We start from the raw sequence: 17,128 nt of genomic DNA, 5'->3' as shown, positions 1-17,128 counted from the left end.
CTCCACGCTGCCCTTTCCCATCTGGACAAAGGGAGCACCTACGTGAGAATGCTATTCATTGACTACAGCTCAGCGTTCAACCCCATAGTGCCCACAAAGCTCATCACTAAGCTAAGGATCCTGGGACTAAACACCTCCCTTTGCAACTGGATCCTGGACTTCCTGACGGGCCGCCCCTAGGTGGTGAGGGTAGGTAGCAACACATCTGCCACGCTGATCCTCAACACTGGAGGCCCTCAGGGGTGCGTGCTCAGTCCCCTCCTGTACTCCATGTTCACCCACGACTGCATGGCCAGGCACGACTCCAACACCATCATTAAGTTTGCAGACGACATAACAGTGTTAGGCCTGATCACCGATAACGATGAGACAGCCTATAGGGAGGAGGTCAGAGACCTGGCCGGGTGATGCCAGAATAACAACCTATCCCTCAACGTAATCAAGACAAAGGAGATGATTATGGACTACAGTAAAAGGAGGACTGAGCACACCCCCATTCTCATCGACAGGGCTGCAGTGGAGCAGGTTGAGAGCTTCAAGTTCCTTGGTGTCCACATCACCAACAAACTAGAATGGTCCAAGCACACCAAGACAGTCGTGAAGAGGGCACAACAAAACCTATGCCCCCTCAGGAGACTGAAAAGATTTGGCATGGGTCCTCAGATCCTCAAAAGATTCTACAGCTGCAACATCGAGAGCATCCTGACTGGTTGCATCACTGCCTGGTACGGCAACTGCTCGACCTCCGATCGCAAGGCACTACAGAGGGTAGTGCGTACGGCCCAGTACATCACTGGGGCTAAGCCTGCCATCCAGGACCTCTACACCAGGCAGTGTCAGAGGAAGGCCCAAAAATTGTCAAAGACCCCAGTCATAGACCGTTCTCTCTGCTACCGCATGGCAAGCGGTACCGGAGTCCCAAGTCTAGGACAAAAAGCTTCTCAACAGCTTTTACCCCCAAGCCATAAGACTCCTGATCAAATCGCTACCCGGGCTATTTGCATTGTGTGTGTGTGTGTCCGTCAACCCCTCTTTTACGCTGCTGCTACTCTCTGTTTATCATCTATGCATAGTCACTTTAACTATACCTACATGTGCATATTACCTCAATTAGCCCGACTAACCGCACATTGACTGTACCAGTACCCCCTTTACTTATCTATTGTTTACCTAATACCTATTTTTTACTTACAAATGGAACTTTTGGATAGGGCTTGTATGTAAGCATTTCACTGTAAAGTCTACACCTGTTGTATTCGGCGCACGTGACAAATAAACTTTGATTTGATTCCGGGAATACGATTTGATTCAGTAGACATAGACTGAGCCCTGCAATAAACTTGGCTTCATGAACCTCTACGACAGAGCAAACGGATCAGGACTATGCATTCCAACCTGGACACTGTAACATCACCCTGGGGCTAAAACAATCCAGTCAAAATGATTCACATTCCTACAACCCAAGCAGGTATGTAAGGAGGACATGGACGTTATCAGCACTGGACTATATGTCAGGTTATATACAATCTATAATAAGCAAAAAAATACAATTGGCCGTGACGCAATCCTTTGCCGTTCTAGGATCTGTCCTCTAAGGCTTGGTTCTGTCTACAAGGTTGAGGGGGGATGGAAAGATGGGAAGAAAGACGGAAAAGAGATGGATGCTCAGGATGAAGATTCATGAAGAAAGTTGCTCTGCTCCTCGTTCGTCTTCCTTCACCTGCCCTTCCTGTCCCACTGGGGACCATGGATCAGATCCCCTTCCGCCCCCCCCTCCGCCCCCCCTCGGCGGCCCACCATTAAGCCCCTCTGATGGATGGGCATGGGCGGCTTGGCGCGGGACGGTGGGAACGCGCCTGGTTCTGGTTAGCACGCTAAAGCCACGCGTGAGAGACGGGTCGTGCTGAGCTAAGCTAACCCTACGGCCCAAGACGAAGCAGTCAAGGAGCTTTTCCTGGGCCGATAAAAGCTCTCTGTTAGTTTTTGTGAGATAACCTCTGAAAACACTGGAGGAAACACTGAAACACTACATAAATGCCATCCCTGGTGAAGGAATATTGACTTTGAATTGTCTGAATTGTTCTTTGAATCAGCCATTTATCAAAGGCAGTTCAAAACCACGATTAGTCCTACTACTACCACGTTCAGAAACGTATATACGACTCCGGCCTGTCTGTTGAATTAATGACTATGATGGAATGTTTTTGTTTGACTTGGGAGATTTGATACTCCGTGCAGATGATTTAGGGGTGATAATGAATGGAGGGAGGGATGGATGGACGGATGGATTGATGGCATGGAGTTACTCGCTGACTATGAATGACTGTCTCCCTTCAGAACCGTATCTCTCTTAATGCCGTCTCTGCAGCCACTCTAATTCAATTAGATCTTGTCAATCACAGTTCCTTGTACTCCACAAGGTACCAAACCATGTCAAACTAATATTTGCCGAGGGGCTCTAATATCAATACACAGGAAAAATTCTGTCTGCCCTGCCCCTGTAATTATAGAATGGCATATGGTAAAGAGGCACTGAATGACAACCTTTACCACCCATCGTCGCTCACAAGCCCCTCACCAACTGTAGAATGGCCGTGTCTGTGAGAGAAGCCCCGAGTGTCTCTAGCTCCTGCTCCGAGCTCCATATGCATGCCACGGGTCACAGAAATCATATTTTAACTGGCATATTTTAATATCAGCTTCAGAAAAATGACACTGATATTTACAAAGTCAAATTTGTCTAAATGGCCCATTTGAGCCAGAGTAAACACATTTAACTATGAGGTCAGAGGCTGCCGCAGCACTAGAGTCAGGTTAGTTAGATAATTTTGTCAAAATGTTGAATGTCCTGCTAAACCGTTTGGGAAAAACAAGTGCTGCACGGCTATTGACTTTGGCAGCGGCCTGTATACTCAAGGCTTTAAACATGTAAATCAAATGCTCAATCTTCAGGCAAATGTGAGTAGACGTTTCATACGCAGCTTGTTGTAGGTCCTGGCACAACTCTCTCTCTCTCTCTCTCTCAGATGGGCAGATAAATCTGTGCAGTTACTGTATGTATGTGTATAGTACATGCATTTTTGGTCAGGTATCGCAATTTGATGAAATCCACAAATTGCTGCAATTCTCGCAATGAAACGCTGTCATCACATCACAGATGTACAAGTAGGAGCTTTGGGTGGGCAAAGAGACAGGCGTGGACAAGAATGATCACTTAGGCACTTGATCTTCATTTGTATGGAAACTTAGGAAGATATCTCCACTTACATCATCCACTCACAGCGGTATATTTCAGATGGTCCTCATCAACCTTACTGAAAAACAGACCCCTGTCTCACTTCCAATATCTCATCATGTTGGTGTGTGTGTATGTACAGTTGAAGTTGGAAGTTTACATACACCTTAGCTAATTACATTTAAACTCCGTTTTTCACAATTCCTGACATTTAATCCCAGTAAAAATTCCCTGTTTTAGGCCAGTTAGGATCACCACTTTATTTTAAGAATGTGAAATGTCAGAATAATAGTAGAGAGAATGATTTATTTCAGCTTTTATTTCTTTCATCACATTCCCAGTGGGTCAGAAGTTTACATACACTCAATTAGTATTTGGTAGCATTGCCTTTAAATTGTTTAACTTGGGTCAAACATTTCAGGTAGGCTTCCACAACCTTTCCACAATAAGATGGGTGAATTTTGGTCCATTCCTCCTGACAGAGCTGGTATAACTGAGTCAGGTTTTTAGGCCTCTTGTATGCACACGCCTTTTCAGTTCTGCCCACAAATGTGCTACAGGATTGAGGTCAGGGCTTTGTGATGGCCACTCCAATACCTTGACTTTGTTGTCCTTAAGCCATTTTGCCACAACTTTGGAAGTATGCTTGGGGTCATTGTCCATTTGGAAGACCCATTTGCGACCAAGCTTTAACTTCCTGACTGATGTCTTGAGATGTTGCTTCAATATATCTGACGACGAGTATGAAATATCGGACCAATGCGCAGCGTGGTATGTGTTCATGATGTTTATTTACTGAACACTGAAATAGAAAATAACAACGTGAAAAAAACGAAACACTAAACAGAAAATAATCACCCACAAAACACAGGTGGGAAAATAATTGATTCTCAATCAGAGACAACGAACGACACCTGCCTCTGATTGAGAACCATTCTAGGCCGAAAACACATAGAAAATATAACATAGAAAAAAAAACATAGACAACCCACCCCAACTCACGCCCTGACCAACCTAACACAAAGACGTAAAAAAAACTAAGGTAAGAACGTGACAGTACACCCCCCCCCCCCCCCCCCCCCTCCGGACTCCGGACGCAAAATCTGAACCTATAGGGGGGGGGTCTGGGTGGATGGGAGATTAGATAGATAGATATAGATGGGAGATTCCGGCACCCCAGGACAGGCGGGAGACTCCAGCAGCGCCGGCGTGAAGAGTGACTCCGGCCCCGCCGGAGTGTCGGGCAGCTCCGGGCTGACGGGCGGCTCTGGCAGCTCCTGGCTGACGGGCGGCTCTGGCAGCTCCTGACTGACGGGCGGCTCTGGCAGCTCCTGACTGACGGGCGGCTCTGGCAGCTCCTGACTGACGGGCGGCTCTGGCAGCTCCTGACTGACGGGCGGCTCTGGCAGCTCCTGACTGACGGGCGGCTCTGGCAGCTCCTGACTGACGGGTGGCTCTGGCAGCTCAGGACAGACGGGCGGCTCTGGAAGCTCAGGACAGACGGGCGGCTCTGGCAGCTCAGGACAGACGGGCGGCTCTGGCAGCTCAGGACAGACGGGCGGCTCTGGCAGCTCAGGACAGACGGCGGCTCTGGCAGCTCAGGACAGACGGGCGGCTCTGGCAGCTCAGGACAGACGGGCGGACCTGGAGGGAGGAGATGGAGAGACAGCCTGGTGCGTGGGGCTGCCACAGGACCCACCAGGCTGGGGAGACCTACAGGAGGCCTGGTACTTGGAGGAGGCACCGGATGGACCAGGCTGTGGAGGAGCCCTGGCGCGCAGCCTTGGCACCACTCCTCCCGGCTGGATCACCATTTAGCCCGGACCATCCAGAGTGCTGGCACAGGTTGAACCGGGCTGTGGGTGAGCACTGGAGTTCTGGTGCATACCACTCGCACCTCTCCCTTAGGCACAATACCCACATTCGCCCGGCACGGGCAGAGCACAGGCATAGGACGCATTGCACCCTCCCAACGCCCTGGAGACACAGCACGCAGCGCCGGCACAGGATACCCTGGCCCAAGACGGCGTACTGGAACCAAACACGCTGGGCCGGCACAACACACCCTGGCTGGATGCCCATTCTCACTTGGCACTTGCGGGGGGCTGGCCTATAGCCAACCGGGCTATGAGCGCGTACTGGTGACACTGTGCGCTTGACCGCATAACACGGTGCCTGACCAGTACTGTGCTGCTTCCGGTAAGCACGAGGAGTGGGCTCAGGTCTCCAACCTGACTCTGCCACACTCCCTGTGTGCCTCCTCCCCAAATATTGGGGGCTGCTTCTCGTGCCTGTCAAGCTGCCGTACTGCCTCCTCATATCGCCGCTGCTCAGCTTCGCTGCCTCCAGCTCTGCCTTGGGTTGGCGATATTCCCCAGCCTGTGCCCAGGGTCCTTTTCCGTCCAAAATCTCCTCCCATGTCCATGAGTCCAGAGATCGCTGCTGCCCCATACCACGCTGCTTGGTCCTTGGTTGGTGGGTGATTCTGTAACGGTTGTCTTCGTCGTCTCACGACGAGTATGAAATATCGGACCAATGCGCAGCGTGGTATGTGTTCATGATGTTTATTTACTGAACACTGAAATAGAAAATAACAACGTGAAAAAAACTAAACCGTCCTGTAAGGTGCAGAAAACACTAAACAGAAAATAATCACCCACAAAACACAGGTGGGAACAGGCTACCTAAGTATGATTCTCAATCAGAGACAACGAACGACACCTGCCTCTGATTGAGAACCATACTATGCCAAACACGTAGAAAATATAACATAGAAAAAAGAGACAACCCACCCCAACTCACGCCCTGACCAACCTAACACAAAGACATAAAAAATGAACTAAGGTCAGAACGTGACACTTTGTCCCCATGTGCAGTTGCAAACTGTAGGTTTTTTATGGTGGTTTTGGAGCAATGGCTTCTTCCTTGCTGAGCGGCCTTTCAGGTTATGTCACTATAGGACTCGTTTTACTTTGGATATAGATACTTTGGTACCTATTTCCTCCTGCATCTTCACAAGGTCCTTTGCTGTTGTTCTGGGATTGACTTGCACTTTTTGCACCAAAGTATGTTCATCTCTAGGAGACAGAACGCGTCTCCTTCCTGAGCAGTATGACGTACTTGCATACTATTGTTTGTACAGATGAACGTGGTACCTTCAGGTGTTTGGAAATTGCTCCCAAGGATGAACCACACTTGTGGAGGTCTATAATGTTTTTCTGAGGTCTTGGCTGATTTCTTTAGATTGTCCCATGATGTCAAGCAAAGATGGACTGAGTTTGAAGGTAGGCCTTGAAATACATCCACAGGTACACCTCCAATTTACTCAAATGAAGTCAATTAGCCTATCAGAAGCTTCTAAAGCCATGACATCATTTTCTGGAATTTTCCAAGCTGTTTAAAGGCACAGTCAACTTAGTGTATGTAAACGTCTGACCCACTGGAATTGTGGTACAGTGAATTATAAGTGAAATAATCTGTTTGTAAACAATTGTTGGAAAAATTACTTGTGTCATGCACATGTCCTACTGTCCTAACCGACTTACCAAAACTATAGTTTGTTAACAAGAAATATTTCGAGTTGTTCGAAAAATGAGTTTTAATGACTCCAACCTAAGTGTATGTAAACTTCCGACTTCAACTGTATGTGTGTGTTGTCTAACTGGTGTTACAATATCCTAACAACACACTTTGCATCTCTCTCCCAGTGGCAGTAACTGTGTGCGTATGTAGTGCTACTTACCAAGGAATCCTGAAACCACATTGTAATTCTACACAATTCTATTCCTGCTGTTTCAATGTTTGACAAAACACAGCACCTTCCAGAAAGGGCCTGGCCTACCATGACATCTCACTGCACGCACGCACACACACCATGCTTATGTAAAACTATTCTTTTGTTACACTTTCTGCAATGCTTGATTGTATCCCCATTGCCTCCAAATGTTTTTTTAATGGTGAATTTTTTCTCTCCCTCTGGTTGTTTTGTACGGTACACACAGTGCCTCCTGACAACACGTTGGCTTTGTTACTGTGCTCTGCTGGATCTCTGGGGAAATCATAGACATGAATAGGAAACATGCATAGAGAGAGAGAGAGAGAGAGAGAGAGAGAGAGAGAGAGAGAGAGAGAGAGAGAGAGAGAGAGAGAGAGAGAGAGAGAGAGAGAGAGAGAGAGAGAGAGAGAGAGAGAGAGAGAGAGAGAGAGAGAGAGAGAGAGAGAGAGAGAGGAGAGAGAGAGAGAGAGAGAGAGAGAGAGAGAGAGAGAGAGAGAGAGAGAGAGAGAGAGAGAGAGAGAGAGAGAGAGAGAGAGAGAGAGAGAGAGAGAGAGAGAGAGAGAGAGAGAGAGAGAGAGAGATCGAGATCGATCTATGCTAAACACAGAGGAGCCTAGTTGGTACTGCACTTATCATACTCCAATGCTACGAAATATAATACGATAGGTATTGTATTAGCATTACGCCGCTATAATCTTGTTAGGACTGTGCCTCTACTAACTACAATCGACACTTGTTCAGAGTGAACTGGCTGACACACATCTGCGTGGACAGTACATGTCAAATAAAAGTGACGACAGGTTACACGGACAGAGCTAAAGTATGTTTAAAGAGCTATGGAGTATGTTTAAAGAGCTGAAGGTCAAGTGCTGTTAATGAGCTACACAAACCCACAAGAGGAGTCATCACTGCTTTGACAGTTTCATCTTTAAAACCTTTGTTAAATCCTGGGCCAAACCGTTAGGTCATTGGGAGTACTCTGTAAACCCCCAGCTGGGACTCGAATGGACCTGTGGATCATTGGACACAATGCCAGGAACAGAGCGGATCTTATTGGCCCGCATCATTTTGACCTCACCGTGGCCTTTCCTGTGAGCGCTGTATCTGAACGGTCACGGTTAAGCTACGTCCCAAATGGAACCCCCCAGTGCACTACTTTTGACTAGAGCCCTACGGGGCTCCTTATGGGCCCTGGTCAAAAGTAGTGCACTACATAGGGAAAAGGGTGCCATTTGGGACTCAGATAGGTTTTGATTTGGATTACGACAGCTAAAGTGATAGGATGTATCTGACGGTGGGCCCTAATATAGTTTTTGCACTAAAATGGGAATTGATTTTGGATGACACATAACAGAGTTTCTATTTCGCAAGTGTCCTCACCCTGCGCTGGGATCAGCGTGATAATATTGATGAAGTGTACAGTATGCTACAATGATGTGTACGTGTGTGTATGTGTGCGTGTCTGTTTGTGTTTGTGTGCGTGTCTGTCTGTGTTTATGTGTGCGTGTCTGTCTGTGTTTATGTGTGCATGTCTGTCTGTGTTTATGTGTGCATGTCTGTCTGTGTTTATGTGTGCGTGTGTATGTGTGCGTGTCTGTCTGTGTTTATGTGTGCGTGTGTATGTGTGCGTGTCTGTCTGTGTTTATGTGTCTGTGTTTATGTGTGCGTGTCTGTGTGCGTGTCTGTCTGTGTTTGTGTGCGTGTGTATGTGTGCGTGTCTGTCTGTGTTTACGTGTGCGTGTCTGTCTGTGTTTATGTGTGCATGTGCGTGTCTGTCTGTTTATGTGTGCGTGTGTATGTGTGCGTGTCTGTCTGTGTTTATGTGTGCGTGTATGTGTGCGTGTCTGTCTGTGTTTATGTGTGCGTGTGTATGTGTGCGTGTCTGTCTGTGTTTGTGTGCGTGTGTATGTGTGCGTGTCTGTCTGTGTTTATGTGTCTGTCTGTGTTTACGTGTGCGTGTCTGTCTGTGTTTACGTGTGCATGTCTGTCTGTGTTTATGTGTGCGTGTCTATCTGTGTTTATCTGTGCGTGTGTATGTGTGCGTGTCTGTCTGTGTGCGTGTTTATGTGTGCGTGTCTGTCTGTGTTTATGTGTGCGTGTCTGTCTGTGTTTATGTGTGCGTGTGTATGTGTGCGTGTCTGTCTGTGTTTATGTGTGCGTGTCTGTCTGTGTTTATGTGTGCGTGTGTATTTGTGCGTGTCTTTCTGTGTTTATGTGTGTGTGTATGTGTGCGTGTCTGTCTGTGTTTGTGTGCGTGTGTATGTGTGCGTGTCTGTCTGTGTTTATGTGTCTGTCTGTGTTTACGTGTGCGTGTCTGTCTGTGTTTACGTGTGCATGTCTGTCTGTGTTTATGTGTGAGTGTCTGTCTGTGTTTATCTGTGCGTGTGTATGTGTGCGTGTCTGTCTGTGTGCGTGTTTATGTGTGCGTGTCTGTCTGTGTTTATGTGTGCGTGTCTGTCTGTGTTTATCTGTGCGTGTGTATGTGTGCGTGTCTGTCTGTGTGCGTGTGTATGTGTGCGTGTCTGTCTGTGTGCGTGTTTATGTGTGCGTGTCTGTCTGTGTTTATGTGTGCGTGCCTGTCTGTGTTTATGTGTGCTTGTCTGTCTGTGTTTATGTATGCGTGCCTGTCTGTGTTTATGTGTGCGTGTCTGTCTGTGTTTATGTGTGCGTGCCTGTCTGTGTTTATGTGTGCGTGCCTGTCTGTGTTTATGTGTGCTTGTCTGTCTGTGTTTATGTGTGCTTGTCTGTCTGTGTTTATGTGTGCGTGCCTGTCTGTGTTTATGTGTGCGTGTCTGTCTGTGTTTATGTGTGCGTGTCTGTGTTTATGTGTGCGTGCCTGTCTGTGTTTATGTGTGCTTGTCTGTCTGTGTTTATGTGTGCGTGCCTGTCTGTGTTTATGTGTGCGTGTCTGTCTGTGTTTATGTGTGCGTGCCTGTCTGTGTTTATGTGTGCGTGTCTGTCTGTGTTTATGTGTGCGTGCCTGTCTGTGTTTATGTGTGCGTGTCTGTCTGTGTTTATGTGTGCGTTAAACAAATCAGTATGTATGTGACAGGAGGCTGCTGAGGGGAGAACGGCTTATAATAATGGCAGGAATGAAGCAAATGGAATGGCATCAAACACCTGGAAACAATGTGTTTAATGTACTTGAGAACATTCCACATATTCCGCTCCAGTCATTACCACGAGCCCGTTCTCCCCAATGAAGGTGCCACCAACCTCCTGCGGTATGTGACCTGTGGCCACAATTCCATGTGTGATATGATGTACATATATGATTTCACAGTAGTATGTTATAGGGGACTCACCCGTCACGTGTGCTCTCCATGGTGGACAGAGGGGACAGATGATGCGGGCTGCTCAGGTCCCGGTCCAGACGGGGCTGCCTGGGGGGCAGGTCAGGGGCGGAGGCTGAGCCAGGGGTGGGGGCTGGTCCTGGGGAGAGGAGCTCCACTGAGACACCGTGGTGGGGAGTGCTGGAGCCAGTGTACAGGCCTGAAAGACCAACAAAGTTAATTCACTAAATGTGCCAACTTGAGTCCCTCACTCGACCACCTTCCCCTTTGAGCAAATTAAAAAGCTTTTCAAGGCAACAAGCTTTTGTTTTCACAACTGATCGTCCAATCAGTGAGAGCTTTGGAAAATAAAATGTTCTGTTGTTTTGTGATTTACAGTACATTGTTTGTGCTGCCACAGGGGTTGTCCTCGGTTGTCCTTAAACTGTTTTGTTCTGGTTACAATACTATTTAGTACAATAGTGTTACGATTTCTGTTGAGAAGACTTTATAGGAATTTTGAACATGAGTGGAGAACTTGCTGTGTGTGTGTGTGTGTGTGTGTGTGTGTGTGTGTGTGTGTGTGTGTGTGTGTGTGTGTGTGTGTGTGTGTGTGTGTGTGTGTGTGTGTGTGTGTGTGCGAGCGTACGTGTGTGTGCCCCTGTGCCAGTCCCTAAGTATTTGTAGCAGTTTAAATGCCTCTGACCTTCCTGTCTGAGCATCAGAAAAGAATCAGTCTACAGATCTATGATCTTAATTTGAGCCAGTCTCCTATAGCAGGAAAATAATCCTGCAGCAACAGGAAATGTGAATTACTGTGTGGATTATAATTAATGCACATTTTTTTGCAGCGGTTTATACAGTATATTTTCACAAGGGAAAAGCAAGTCTGACATTTCACAGTGGAAATTACAAACTTTAGAAGCCTTTTTAAACGTCAAAACACTACAAGTTTTACATTTCCTGCATGGCAGAAAAGTCACCCTGCAACAGGGTGATCACATTAAGATTCCACATCTGTACTTCAGTTGGATGGCGATTCAGGCTCATGACAAATCACAATGACAGCTGAATGCTCTACTGAGAGCTCCAGTTGAAAGAGCTCAGCTCTGTCCAAGGGGCTCTCAGATTGCCTAAGAGGGTCAAGGCAGTGAAGTCAGCAGCCCCCTCTGCCTCTCACTCCTCCTCCTGTACTGTAAATCTGTTCTCTCCTCTCTCCTCTCCTCACTCTGCCCTGCCTGCGATGTCTTTGCCAGTGTCCTGGGGGACAGCGTAACGTCGTCGACTGTCCAGGGCAACGAGGCGGTGCGGAGACGAGAGGAGCGCTCCTGGTTTCTGCAGTACTGTTCCCCCAGCTGTGCTCAAGTGGAAGCAGGGCCTATCTGACAGCTCTCTGAAATGGTTACAAGCTTGATTCATTACCCCCAAAATCATCAATCACAGACCTTAAATGGTTTCCCCTTTAGCCCCCACATCTGCTACCAGACCAGCAAACATTCTACAAATAATCGCTGCGATTGCTTCAATTTCATCACAAGCCTCAGCGGTGCAGGGTTTCCCCCGCGCGTTTTGGGATGATCGTAGGAGTGCTCTGTGACGATTCTAAGTGTTTTCTTTTCATGTGGGTTCTGAGAGGGCTATGTGACGGGCCTGAGAACATTTGGTTGTGGCGGTTCTGACACGTATCTGTGACGGTTCAGAGAGTTTTCTCTGTGAGTTTTGTGAAGGTTCTTTGTGAGTTAGCAGGGGGTTCTGTAGGGTTATGAGTGGTTAGGGCGGTGTTTGTGGTGGCATTAGTAGGCAGCATAGCCTGACTTGAAGCCTGTCACACTGAGATGGACCTATGGTCATCTGCAGTAATGTGCTCTAGCAGATGAATTACATTCAGAAACACACTGACTGAGGTCCTAAAAGGAACAAAGATATTTTCCTGAGTAAGATTGAGCCTACTGAACATCTCTTTAGCCTCAGAAACTAAAACCTACAGATACCAAATACCAAGCCATTTTAAAAACCAACCAACAGGAACCATAATATTCACCGCAACTAGAAGTGCGACTCATTGTCAGCTATAGAAGTGTTAACGTTTAAGAGCCTCCCTACTCTGCCCATCCTGCTGACTCTCCTCCCTCTGTTGGCTGGAGAACAAAGCTCAACACATGCAATGATGAATCCCATTTCATTTCGCCTGGCGTAAACCCTAACAAACCCGTCGTCCTCGAACGCCTCCTAATCAACCAATACGGCCACAGCAACACAACAGCTCCTGCGGGCTAGAAACCATTTGCACATTTTGTCACAATTGGAGCTAGCAACACATCCACTCAAAACAGAGGGAGAGGAGAAGAAAAGATGCCAGTATTTCAAGCATCGATTCAATAATCAAAGACAACTGGAGCTTTCATAGTCCCATAACAATAACAGAGAGAGATGGGGAGTCTGGATTGGACAAACTGAGCAAACAATGACAGATGTGTCCATAAACTGTGGACACTGCAGGGCATCTCTCCTCTCCTCCATAGTAATCCTATATTTGATCCTGCTCATCAACCTCTCTTTCGCAAGCCATTTGACTGTAGTATAGTCTATGGGATCTCCATAGAGAGACTTCCAAGTTAAACCAAAAAGAATGTGAATCGGAAAATATTCATATTCAGCATTAATTGCAAATCATAAATGTTAGCCATTTGTAGATGTTCTCAGTTTGATTTCCAGTCCTAAATATCTGTCAACCAGCGGTCTCAACCAGCAGGAAGTGAGGCAAAAGTTTCTCGTAAAACACAAAGGACTTGTTTCCAAACCGAATCCGTTCTAATTAATGCATCAGGTATCACATTGAGCTGAAGGCACTCAGGCCAATTTGTCCTCAAAGCTGGAAATCAGCACTGAGACAGTTACTGCCAGTCTATCATCTCAAAATGTCAACGTTTACTGTAATATTAAAGATAGGTCAGTGTGTCGGTTGGTGAATTGGGGGTTAAGGGTTGGAGTAGGATGAATTTGTCCTGGCCTAGAAGCTGAGCTAAGGTCAGTTTTGCGTTAGAATTTTAAAGAAAGATGATCCTAGATCTGAAAGCTGAGCTGATCCTAGATCCTACAGGCACCTTTTACCTGGAGTGTTAGGGTCTGGGGTTATGGGTACACAGGTTAAGGGTGAGGGGTTAGGGGGGGTAGAGTGTCCTCCGTGCACCTGTGAAGATGTCCTGGCACAGTCCCGGGGAGCGGCCATCCTTCCCGTTGAACAAATGCTGCTGCGAGGGGGCGGGGCAGTGCAGGTGCTGGTGCTGAGAGGGGGCGGAGCCCTGCGGGTGGTGCACAGACAGACACTCACTCAGGACGTCCTGCTCCAGGTGGGGGCAGGGCCTCAGCTGTCAATCAAGCAGAGAAGGGGAGGGGTTGTTGGACAATACAATACAATACATTTCAGAGTTTGGTTGGACATCTTCATACCAACACCAAGCCATGACATGTGGCATGACTGTCTTTCTGCAAATTGTATCTGGGTGAGCAAACACACATGAAACTGCAGTCTATCACCCATTCCATGCCAGGGTGGAATTGGGGCAGCGTATTCGGGAACACTGCTCCCAAAGTGAAAACATTACTATGACTGTGGCAGTGTAGCCTAGTGGTTAGAGCATTGGACTAGTAACCGAAAGGTTGCAAGTTCAAATCCCCGAGCTGACAAGGTACAAAATCTGTCGTTCTGCCCTTGAACAGGCAGTTAACCCACTGTTCCTAGGCTGTCATTGAAAATAAGAATTTGTTCTTAACTGACTTGCCTAGTAAAATAAATGAAAAATGTGTTTTTGAGCTGATTTCCTGCATTCCCAGTGGTTTTAGTTACCAATCTAAATCCACGTTTTTAAATTCCAACCCTGGGTATATTAAGCTAGCAGTGGTTTCAAGGTAATCTACATCAGTTGGAATGATAGCTAGGGTAGTCTGTCTTACAGATCAGTGAAATGGTTTACTCTCGTCTATACATCAGTGCAGTGGCTTGCGCTGTAGTAAAATGTTATCGTAGGCTATGGTACATGCCAAGGCAGTGCATTGCAGGAATCCTAACAACCATGTCTTTCTTCCCCTTCATCTGCAGAAGTACCTTCAGAGCTGTCCCACTGGGCACAGACGTCAATTCAACGTCTATTCCGTGTTGGCTCAACGTCAGCTCATTGAAATTACGTGGAAACAATGTTGATCCAACCCGTGTGTGCCCAGCGGGGTGGTGACGTCAGGACATGGTTGATCACACCGAATGCCTGGTTTTAATCTGAAGGTAAAGGCAGGTATTTAAAAAAAAATCCAACATGATTCTACGGTGTGGCTGGACAGTGGCTGGACTGAAGGGATAGCTGTGATCCTTCTATGGCTCAAATGAAAATCTCGTCGTTCTTTAGTCTAGTGGGCTGGTTAGCTCAGTTGACTAGAGCACAGCGCTAACCATATAAGGCTGTGGGGTTTGATCCCAAACGAGGCTATGTTTAGCTATAGATTGCTACAACATATAAGCTACACTAAACTACACTGAATCTGTTAAAAAGGCTGTAGTGTAATGTCAACCCTCCCTACGAGGACAGCGACGCCGAGGCTCTGCCAGTAAGAGCTGACATAAGTAACACCAGGGCTACGGTAAGAATAAAAGAACATTTGTGTAAACTGGCCCACAAGCACAAAAGTCTTTCATAAAAGCAGTGAATCAGTTCGTTAGCATTGGCATCTCAACCACAGAGACTGAGAGGAAATGACAGGCCTAGAGGCCCGTTTTCCCGACCACAGGCAGCCCACTTATTAGGACCCGGAGAAAGAGAAGGGATCAGGACCACTAGTCCATCTAGCTGTCGTTCTGTTCGTCCATTCTCTCATTTACAGGTTTGACAAGCCAACGGAGCAAGCCAAGAGGATAGGTTCGAAGCATGCACTACCTCGCTCACAGATACCCCAACAGATTAGTATGCCAGGGCGGCCATCAGAACTAATTCAATGGAATTCATTCAGGATGGATTTAATAGCCCGTCTGGATTGATATTCGAGTTGGCATGAGGCTTTTCCTGTTATATCTGAGCCCTTGAATCAAGATTCCAGATGGATCGCTGTCTCTACGTATCACAGACCGATTCGACAATCATCACATTGTAAGTTGACACCTGGACAACGTCAGTAAGTGACCGAACACATGTGGTGATTGGCAACCGTTCCTTACGAGCGCCTTGCAACAATTCATCAAGTCTAATTGGGCCTCTGCCTTTCACAACATGACGCTATAACAGATTTGGATTGTCTTTTTTTTTTCTGTTCCGAGATAGAGTGAGGGGGTTTGTTTGACATGTGTCCACAACATCTGGCCACTGGGGTATTCGGCTCGAGCTCCAGCTTATTAACAATGGTGCAAGCCTCAACATGTTTCTGTTTAACAGCAATGGTAAGCAAAGGAACACATTATCCAGGCCCGGCCACCACCACTCAAGCCTTTTAGACACAATGAGACCATTCTGTCTCTCCATTCTCCCCATGTTTACCGAGCCCGATCAGCAGAAGAGTGGGCTGTTGACCATGAATATGACGAAATGTGGTCCAACCTGATCTATTGTCAGGGAAATGGTTTTCAAAGGCTCTGCTAAATTAAACCAACTGTGCGGAGCCGCGAGGAAGAATAAGTACTAAAGCGGAGATGATTACACCTACTGGGGACATTTGCGACGCATGTGGTCTGACAAGATCGACAAGAGTCCTAACATGCTCTCAGTCGTCATTGAATTTCTTGACTTTGACTTGAAGAGCAACGGCGAAACGGGGCTCGTCTCTTTTGAACGTCAGTCATTTAACATTTGGTTGATCCGCATGGCGGAGGGGACCCTTTTCCGGCTTACAAGTCATCGATGTGCTACGCACTACTTACCTGGAAACGAGAACCAAGAACTAGCGCTAATATCTAGGGTCCACTGGGGTGGAGATGATTGTGGACTACAGGAAATGGAGGACCGAGCACGCCCCCATTCTCATCGACAGGGCTGTAATGGAGCAGGTTGAGAGCTTAAAGTTCCTTGGTGTCCACATCACCAACAAACTAACATGGTCCAAGCACACCAAGACAGTCGTGAAGAGGGCACGACAAAACCTATTCCCCCTCAGGAGATCAAATATTTGGCATGTGGCATATTTGGCCTGAAAAGGTTCTACAGCTGCACCATCGAGAGCATGTTGGTTACATCACTGCCTGGTATGGCAACTGCTCTGCCTCTGACCGCAAGGCACTACAGAGGGTAGTGCATACGGCCCAGTACAACACCGGGCCAAGCTTCCTGTCATCCAGGACCTCTATACCAGACGGTGTCAGAGGAAAGCCCCAAAGAATTGTCAAAGACTCCAGCCACCCTAGTCATAGACTGTTCTGTCTGCTACTGCACGGCAAGCGGTAAGTCTAGCACCAAGAGGCTTCTAAACAGCTTCTACCCCCAAGCCATAAGACTCCTGAACATCTAATCAAATGGCTACCCAGGCTATTTGCATTTCCCACCACCCCACCCCCTCTTTTACGCCGCTGCTACTCCCTGTTATTATCTATGCATAGTCACTTAAATAACTCTACCTATATGTACATATTACCTAGACTAACCGGTGCCCCGCACAAGGACTCTGTACCGGTACCCCCTGTATATAGTCTTGCTATTGTTATTTTACTGCTGCTCTTTAATTACTTGTTCCTTTTATTTATTATTCTTATTCTTATGTTTTGTTGGTTGTTTTGTTGGTTAGGGGCTTGTAAGTAAGCATTTCACTGTAAGGCGAATACAATACCTGTTGTATTGGGCAGATGTGACTAATACAATTTGATTTGATTTGAGT

At 47.1% G+C, this 17,128-nt stretch overlaps 1 protein-coding gene across 1 annotated transcript in view; it reads right to left on the bottom strand.

The window, feature by feature from the left end:
• The window catches only part of glis1b (GLIS family zinc finger 1b), a 117,992-nt gene that overhangs the window by 7,287 nt on the left and 93,577 nt on the right, over positions 1-17,128 (bottom strand). The window contains exons 7-8 of the mRNA XM_031786357.1: positions 13,473-13,650; positions 10,316-10,502 (exon numbers count right to left, since the gene is read on the bottom strand). Of these exons, the coding sequence (XP_031642217.1) occupies positions 10,316-10,502; positions 13,473-13,650 (365 nt within the window). The remainder of the gene's footprint in view (positions 1-10,315; positions 10,503-13,472; positions 13,651-17,128) is intronic.

This window comes from Oncorhynchus kisutch, linkage group LG13 (genome assembly GCF_002021735.2).
Source record: "Oncorhynchus kisutch isolate 150728-3 linkage group LG13, Okis_V2, whole genome shotgun sequence".
Taxonomy (NCBI): domain Eukaryota; kingdom Metazoa; phylum Chordata; class Actinopteri; order Salmoniformes; family Salmonidae; genus Oncorhynchus; species Oncorhynchus kisutch.
This window is presented reverse-complemented; position numbering and strand designations above follow the sequence as displayed.